This window comes from Battus philenor, unplaced genomic scaffold (genome assembly GCF_028537555.1).
Source record: "Battus philenor isolate CCGP_79_NKW_IND1 unplaced genomic scaffold, ilBatPhil1.0.hap1 SCAF_30, whole genome shotgun sequence".
Lineage (NCBI taxonomy): Eukaryota > Metazoa > Arthropoda > Insecta > Lepidoptera > Papilionidae > Battus > Battus philenor.
In genome coordinates, this window is record NW_027181694.1 from 1,257,501 (window position 1) to 1,266,768 (window position 9,268).

A 9,268-nucleotide genomic window follows, 5' to 3' on the forward strand; every position below is an offset into this window, starting at 1 on the left:
GTGCGAGGTCTGGTGGCGGAGGCTGAGGGCGGAGTCCCGGGCGCTCCGTTGACAGGCGGCCCCGCGGTGCAGTTGCGGCTAGAGGCGTTACGCCCTCGACTGGCAGCCGCATGCACAGCTCTTGAAAAACTAACGCCAAGGTGATGTATCTTTTTTGTCGATTTCTTACTTATGTTGTCTATGTATAATGTATAGCTAGTATATCGACAAAAGTTTTGAAGATTTTATATATATTTCCAATCACCCTGAATAAAGTGATCACTCTGAAATATGTTACGTGAATTTATTTTTTCTATTCCAATGCGACAGTACAATAAATTTAATATCCGTTCTGAAATATCTCAATATTTAGCCACAACACAACACAGAGTGAGTGTTTGGCACTAATCGGTGTAATATAACTCCTGAAGATGCCCCGTGGAGGGGTCAAACACGTGTTGAGTAATTTGGCGGTGGCGGTTGTGTGATTCGCATTGTTTGCCGCATACGCATTTATCAGCGGGCTGGCGGGCGGTGCACTTTGTTGCACGACTACCACTGCATGTGCGGAAGTGGCTAAAAATTGGTCCTTTTCTTACTTAGGATAGACTTCCGCGAGGTAACGCCTGATTCCATTAAATACTGAAATATCTCGTCTGCGTTTTTTTAACCGCCTGATTTGTCTCAACAATCGTATAGCTAAAGCTGTATATACCGCTTCCACTCACACTATAGTTACCTCCTAAGGTATGTAAGCCACAGAACAGGAGAGGTGGTCTAAAGTCAAGCTGTCTGTTCTTAGATATCTCGTGTGCGTTTAGTGAAAGCTCATGAATAATTTTTTTTTCAGTAATGGAAAACAAGCAGCAGCTAGAGCGGAGATGGGTGCGAGGCTGGTACAGCTGGCGCTGGCGGGAGGGGAGCCTCCACGGCACCTGGCCGCTCTGTTGCGTGCCCTGCAGCTGCCTCCGGACTGCACTGCTCACGCCCACCACAAGGTACCTTCTATTAGTTCTGTGTGTACAGCTGTCGTGATGAATTCCAGCACAGCCTGTCTACCCCAGATAAGTGTCTTCAGGTCATCGCAATGGAAGAGGTTATATATATACTACTACTACTACTCCGCTAGCTCAGTGACCTAAAGTGGGTCTTGGCCTCCGAAGCGAGAGACTTCCACTTTCCTCTATCTTGCGCCATCGTCTGCCATTGGCTGACATTCAATTCGCGCAAGTCTGCCTCAACGCGATCGATCCAGCGATACCTGGGTCTGCCCACTGGTCTTCGACCCCTCGGTTTTTCCAGGTACGCTACCTTCACGCTCCGATCCGATCCCATTCGCTCCAAGTGACCAAGCCAGCGGATTCGTTGAGCTTTATATTCGCCAATGATATTTGGCTGTGCTACTATAGTCTCAATTTCGGCATTCTTTCGGAGCCTCCAAGATCCGTCTTGATTTCTCGCTGGTCCCAAGATCTTCCGCATGATTTTGCGTTCCGTCACTAGCAGTTTTTGTTCTTCTTTCAAAGTTAGCGACCAAGCTTCACAGCCATACATCAATATTGGTCGTATTACGGTTTTGTAGATACGGACTTTTGTACTTCTGCTTAGGAGACTAGACACTAGAACTATATATATAACTTTTTTTTATTCAGATCACCACAGACCTCGCAGAACAGGCGTCTGAACTATGTCTGGACTCGCGTCGCAGTCCACCAGCTCGTTGCTAGACCCCAATAATCATCATCACCGCCAGTGCCAGATTAAAGAAAATATCCTAGAAAGAAGTCTATATTGATAAGTAAAAATCAAATAGTAATATCACTTCATTGTTTTTTTTACAGCTTCGAATAAGATATATCTGCATACCCACTTTAAAAATGTAGGGTAGATTGAATTCTATAAAAAAACCTTGTCAAAATTAAAAAAAAATGTTATGTTTACGAAAATATTCATACTAAATAACTTTCCGTTACAATACAATTCTTAATTCAAATATGTTTAAAATATGTAATGGCGTATATCTACCTACCCTCTCTTATTATGTAGGGTAAATTGAAATCTTTAAAAACAATTTCAAAAATTGTGTTAAATTTGGAAAGATATTTTATACACACCATTTATATCCACCATTACAATAGTTCTTGAATTGAATATGTTATGACGTAATATCCTCATACCCACTTCAAAAATGTAGGGTAGATTGAATTCTGTTAAAATCACTGTTAAAATTAACGAAAATGTTTTAAGCATTCAAATTAGTTTTAATTATGTTATGGGATATTTTTTATCTGATTACCCTCGCTTATGATGTAGGGTAGATAGAAATCTATAAAAATTATTTTGTCAAAAATTGTGTTAAATTTGGAAAACCAGTTTATACACACTTCCTACGCACACTAGTTCTTTAACTGAGTATGTTATGACGTAGTAAAAATCACCTAGTCAAAATTTAAAAAAAATAATTTTTACGAAAAGGTTTCTACTAAACTACTTCCGTTACAATTCTTTATTCAAATATGTATAAAATATTTAATGTTGTATGGCTACCTACCCCTCACTTATTCTGTAGGGTAGATTGAATTATAAAAAAAAATAATTTTGTCAAAAATTGTATTAAATTTGAAAAAAAAAACAGTTTATACACATTTCCACCATTACAATAGTTCTTGAATTGAATATGTTATGACGCTATATCCTCATATCCACTTAAAAAATGTAGGGTAGACTGAATTCCGTAATAATCACTTTGTTAAAATTAACGAAAATGTTTTTAGCATATAACTTTCCGTTATGTTACAATAGTTCTACATTCAAATATGTTTAAATTATGTTATGGGATTAATTGCTGTCGAATATTTAAAAAAATGCAATAGAAATAAATAATTAATTTTTTTTAATTATATCGACCTAAATTGTAATATTTCATCTATTTCTATAGTGGGTATATCAAATAATGTTTTTTTTAGATTTATATGCAGATTTTTTTGTTTGTCTTCAAAGTTGATTATAGAGTTCATCTCGAAGAGCCATAATGGTGATTAACTTTAAATTAAATAACTTTAACAAATTATCATCTGTACTAGAAATTCACTATGTTAAAAATAACGAAAATAACAACATAAGTACAAGAAGATATTGTAAAAAATATTTCAAACTGAACATCCTGTATATCACCCCCTTCACCGAATATTAGTTGCTTTCGAATATTATTAGCTTGTCAGTATTTTTCATAATTTTTTGGCTAAAAATGGCGGAGATAGACAGTTTATTTTTTATTTTTGACTAAATAAACAAAAGTAAAGTACTATTAAAAGATTATATCATTTATGTAAATAGTTCATTCCTACCCGGCATGATAAGATACAATTTTGTTATAAATATTTTCAACGCTTTAGTCAAAATTTAAAACAAATTTTTAGTTTTTGTTCTCTTTTTAAAGTTACATTTTCTGATTTATCACTTTATTCTGTGGGGGTTTTCATCTCATTCCATATATTAGGGGGACTGGAAAGTAATGTCGCTTTTTCAAGTTAAATTCACATGACTGCACTTTAAACAGGTTTTTATTTCTGATCAACGATATATTCTCCTTCGTCAACAACCTTTTGCCGTCTACTATACAAATCAATGCCGGAGCGGTAACAAATCAATCGGTTTTTCTATATGTCGACAGAAACGACATTACATTCCGGTCCCCCTAATAATTGTATATATTTTTGTATCAAATAAATACGTGACGTGTTGTGTCACAATGACATAAATAATCCGATTTTAGTGTTGCCAGTTAAAAACTTTTTTTTACCATCAACTGTCAAGGAGGCGGGTTTTATACACTGACATATATACTGACTTTTGGCCGGTAGACATACAGCCGAATTGAAAATTGTCCAGGAAAAAAATATTTACTTATTTTTAACATTAAATTTGGTTTGGTTTATATATATACCTTATTAGAATGGATATATTATATGTCTCCCGTTCGATTATCGTGGTCCGCACAGCCTTTTATGAGTGTAATATTTTAAAATAAAATCATATTAACTCACTTGCAGAGGGAATTTAGTAAAATCAGTTCTTAGTTGGCGTATATTCTGTGAAATGAATATATCTGCCTAAATTTAAAATCACTAAGACTTATGGTTCCAGAGATATTGTGATGAGTACATGTATTGAAATGTCTAGATTTAACCTTACATCACCTATGAAGATGGCGATTAAAATTACTTGATATATTGCCCCTGTAGGCAGTGTGAGAAAGGTTGTGGCGATTTCTGAGGAAAGCTTTTGCCGTGTGGACGTCTGAAGGTTGTCACGGTGTTGACTGTATTAAATAAAGTCATTTCGGTTACGTATCTATCAACCAAATATCGATTTTATATACTGACAGGAAATCTTCGATATTACCAATATAATGTATGATTGTAATCAATGTATATAAAGGCGCTCCCACACTGGCGAGGTTAAATTTAGGAAATATTTTTTTCAATATTTTTTATTTGTGAACTATGAATATGTTGAACGAATATAATTTAATTTTGTATGATAACGTAATGATAAGTAGATAATTTTTCTAACTCGCAGTACCGTCACTGTAGTGTATGAGCGCCTTTAATCAATTTTATGTAAGATTATGTTTGGATTGTAATAAAGATTATTTTTGAAATGGACTGGTTTTATTATTGCTAAAGCGCTGGCGTTGTGTAATATTCAAAAAGTTTTGAAAATGTACATGTATGGTGTTTATTTGCTGTCAATGTAAGGTACACCCTATCTAAATATCAATGTTGCCAGGAATAATAAATACCGTAATGATGATACAGTAAGAAAATATATTTTAAAATTTTTATTACTACATAATAAAATTATTTCTATCCCTGCAAACTTTGACTGCTTGACTTCCCTGCAAACTTTGAATTAATAAATCATATTTCAATGATTTCTTCATTTAGTGTGTTTGGAAATATTTGTAAAAACTTTCTGACAAAGTCACATTTGAAAAAAAAGAAGATATTATTTTCAAATGTAACTGCATTATTTTAAGCTTATACTGCACAAAATTACTAATAAATAAACATGAAACATGATTTCGTGCACTTTTATACAATCTTCTACATAAAAAAGGTTGGTAATATCGGCTTTTTTGTGTTGTCATATGACGCAAAAGGTTTAAAAAAGAAGGCACAAAAATATTATATATTTATTATATAGTGCTTTATTGTAATTAGCCTAGTGCCCGTATGTAAGTGGACCTATTTAACAACGGACCTAGTTGTGCAGGTGTTCCATAAGTCCTTTGACAATTTCTCAAAATTAAAAAAGTATATCAAATGTCACTACAATGATTTTTTTTCATTTTAACCTCTTTATGATTCATTAATGTAGAATAAAAAAATAACCAGTGAGTTTTCTAGGCAATCATTGTATAGTCTTGGTTATCAAGGATTAATCAAGCGGCTGTCATAAATTGGTTTTTAATCTGTAGTACATATATCAAAATACAGTTTACCTGTATTTTGATATATGTATATTTAATATGTCATAAAAATAACTAGATACTATTATTTATCTTGCTTTAATCTGGTAAAAGGAAGGTTGGTAGGAGAAAGAAGTCGTGGCTTCGTAACATTAGAGAGTGGACCGGAATCGCCAGCGCTGCTGAGCTATAACGCAGAACCAAAAATAAGGAAGAGAGCAGGAAGCTGATAGCCAACCTCCACTAGTTGGAGAGGCACTTCAAGAAGAAGAATCTGGTAAAATATTAAAATAGAGCCAAACTAACTTCACTATCTTAATAGAGGTTTTAGGTTAAACGCCCTCTGTGCCGCACTTTTGAATCTGTGTATTCTGCAAGTTATACTCAAGAAGCGGTGTAAGGCAGGTATAAATAAAAGTGACACGAAATCTGTCAGAAATATTTTTAGGTCGAGAAGAGGTAAGCTATATATGGATTTTAAGAAATTCCACCCATATGTGGGATTGATGGGACGGTCATTGTAAAAAATGCACTCTATAAAATTATAGCTCTTATAGACATAAAAGATGTCTAGAATATATTTTATTTAATGTTAAAAATTATCAAGAATGGATTTTTTGGAACAACATTCATAAAAGTTAATAGTACATAAAAATTAATTTCATTATATTTCGTATACATTAAAGATAATTAATTAAATAAATAAAGGATGTAACCTACATAATTAAAAAGTACGTGATTTATATCTGTGGCCGTATAGTATATATAAAATAATCTGTCATATATGTTTCTAGCAACACTGAAACATTACGTCAATCACTAAGATGTAAACAAAAATAAAGATCGTGTATTACATAGTTTATCACTTTTATGTATACTATTAAGCAACAATTAATATATTAATTAAATAAAAATGGAGGATATAATGCAAGACGGTCCGATTTTTGTTGATGTGATGGGTAATGAGTCGGAGTTCGTGGAGATGCAGACTTCTGGTGAACAAGCCGAGGGCACCGATCGCGAAGATACTAATGATCAAACGTATGTTTAATTTATATATAAATTAATTAGTTATGGGTCTAAAAGTCTTAGAAATTTCTAAAATTAGTTCCCAAGTTATGATATTGCCAAAAGAATTAAGGTTTCAATTATTTATTTACTCTTTTTTACATCAAGAGTACATAACACAAAATTTAAGGTAATAAGTAAAAAAATAAAGTACAAAGGGTGATCTTAATACAGATATCTTATACATATATAATTATCACATAGTATATAAATAAGCAATACCATTAAAATACAATATACAGGTTAATTGGTTATAAGAGTCGAAGCTTTTACATCTATTTTAAAGCATCTTATATAAAATGATCACTTTGAAAAATGTTACATTAATTTATTTTTTCTATTAGAATGCAACAAGTCAGAAAGTTCTGCTTAAGGAATAAAGTCTAGGCATAGATAGTAAACAATAATTAAATTTAATATGTAGTAATATAAATTTTGAAAATGGTTTGACTATATTATACCATTATTTATTGTCTGTATTCATAGATTTTTAATATTGTGTATGTACATAAATACATTAATAGCAAATAAACTATATATTCACCCCTTTAAAACTTTTATATATATAACCATATATAGTACATGCTCTTTAGTTGTGTAGTATATGTTCTATAAATATTCTGCAAATACAGAAACTGTGAAAACGGAATGGTAGTTTATATAAGACTATAAGGGGTATGTACCTGGGTGACTAGATAATTTTCAATAAGTTAAGTTTTTAAACATTTTGGGTGAATTAAAACAATGATAGGAATTTTGTAATTACCGCTCGCTTGGCAGTTCTTAAAAGGTCCTTCAATTCTGACTGCCACGCAGCAGTGGCATTAGCAACAAGCGTCTTAAACATAAGACTCTGTTCCACAGATGAGTAAATGTACATGAAGAAATTGCAAAGCTCATTTGGCATTTTTAAACCTTCGCTAAAAATTTTCAAATTAAATGATACATTTCCAGTGCTTGTTGAAGCCTCTTCTTCAATGAGCTGTAAATTTAACATTTTCTCTAAGCTCGTTTAATTATTTTGTACTTATTAGATCCGCAAATAAAGAAATTTATTGCCACCAATATAGGAATATTTTTAATGTGCGAATAGTGAAAATGCAAAAAAGGTAGCGTGAATAAAGAGTTTTTACTGCATATAGACAATCAATCACTGTGTATAAAACCCATCTTATTATCATCATCATTATTTCAGCAATAAGACATTCACTGCTAGACATGAGATCACTCAAAATTTTCAATAAGTTTGGTTTGAAACAGCCCACATTTTATATAAATATAAAAGCCAATATACAAAAGTTCTCTTTGTTAATCCTTTGATTTTCTGTCAACAGGAAGCAGTGCAGTGAAAGCAGTGACAGTTATCTGAAAATCCAGAAGAGAAGAATCCGGTGCCCGGAATGCAAGAGGTATACAGCAGAGAATGAGGAGAAAATGCAGCGTCATATCCGGAAGGTCCATCGTGGGGAAAACCCATTTCAATGTTCCATGTGCGACTATAGCACCTACAACAAGTCCATGTTTGAAGAACATGTAAGGATACACCAGGGCATCAAGCCGTTCAAGTGTTCCAAGTGTCCATACAGGAGTGTCTCTAAGAAGAACACAAAAAAACATGAGCTCATTCACCGACCAAATAACCCACTGAAGTGTACCCACTGTGACTTCATCGCTCGTCACTCCAGGTCACTCCTCAATCATCTCCGGCAGCATGGAATTGAAAAGGATAACAGTGTAGTTAAGATAAAGTGTGTTAAATGTGACAAGAGTTACCCAGTTGCAGATTTTGAGGTCCACAAGAAGATCAAAGAAGAATGTAAGAGATGCTCGTTCATTTCCTGTTCCAAGTCAGGGTTGATGCAACACATGTCTAAAGTGCATGGTGAAGGTAAGAAGAAGCGAATGCTGGAGACACTCTTCGTTTGTTCCATCTGTTCCTGGTCTTCACGGAGTCGTCCGCGTATTCTCCTCCATCTTATACACCACCCAAACCAGTACATCAATGAGAAGGAACTTGACGTGACTGTTTTAAAGAAACATGGAATATTGAATTGATTGACAATTCGGCAGATGCGGGTTAGATCTTCTAGAAGATAATGGAAAACTCAGGAGTTAAACAGCCTGATTTCTCCTAGAACACAAAGGTTTAAAAGGAAGTTCCTCTGCCATGGAATACTGAATTATTTGGTCACTTCATAAGTGTTAGTATTTTGTATTTAATGCAGCAATTGGAACTTCCAAGGTATTGTCAGAAGAATCTGAAACACCTCCTGACTTGAAGACATCCAAGTTTTAGCTGGTAGAAGTCCTGCTGAAACATAACTGCTTCTTCAGTGGAAGTTCACATTGAGGAATTAATTAAATCAAGTATGAGAAAAGATCCATTGATGATGTAACCCAGCTTGGCAAGTTGACCAAAGCTTGGCATTGGACATCCCACATAGCGTGGTACTGCTGAGGTGTTTAGTTTCTGGTATGGGGACATGACGGTAGGCGGCCTATAAGATCTATAAGGCCTATAGGCCTATAAAGTAGACGACTTTGGACAGGTGAACAGAAAATGGGGTAGGCATATATCCAGTAGTATATATAGTACGACATAGGCTCGTCAAGGAACCTTTTGTTGACGTCTATCTTCCATGACGAACACATGAAGAATGAAGTAACTGCAGAAAGATAAATTCAAATTTGGAATTTAATTTCATAATAGCTACATTACGTCATCAGTAATCGGTGTGAAAAGGGGAA

The 9,268-nt window shown here is 34.0% G+C and overlaps 2 protein-coding genes across 2 annotated transcripts in view; both read left to right on the top strand.

Moving 5' to 3' along the window:
* The window catches only part of Nup98-96 (nuclear pore complex protein Nup98-96), a 58,972-nt gene extending 57,071 nt beyond the window's left edge, over positions 1-1,901 (top strand). Inside the window, exons 45-47 of the mRNA XM_068771015.1 lie at positions 1-140; positions 830-977; positions 1,632-1,901. Coding sequence (XP_068627116.1) covers positions 1-140; positions 830-977; positions 1,632-1,706 — 363 coding nt within the window. The 3' untranslated portion in view covers positions 1,707-1,901. The remainder of the gene's footprint in view (positions 141-829; positions 978-1,631) is intronic.
* A 4,464-nt stretch (positions 1,902-6,365) lies between these two features.
* LOC137927236 (oocyte zinc finger protein XlCOF28-like) lies at positions 6,366-8,997 on the top strand. The gene is made up of 2 exons (XM_068771016.1): positions 6,366-6,493; positions 7,855-8,997. Exons 1-2 carry the CDS (start codon positions 6,366-6,368, stop codon positions 8,573-8,575), a joined length of 849 nt encoding a protein of 282 aa, XP_068627117.1. The 3' UTR covers positions 8,576-8,997.
* The last annotated feature ends 271 nt before the right edge of the window (positions 8,998-9,268 follow it).

Coding starts and splice junctions, on each gene's coding strand:
- LOC137927236 (XM_068771016.1), top strand. CDS start 6,366: ATGGAGGATATAATGCAAGACGGTCCGATTTTTGTTGATGTGATGGGT. Junction 6,494..7,854: donor GAAGATACTAATGATCAAAC/GTATGTTTAATT, acceptor TTCTGTCAACAG/GAAGCAGTGCAGTGAAAGCA.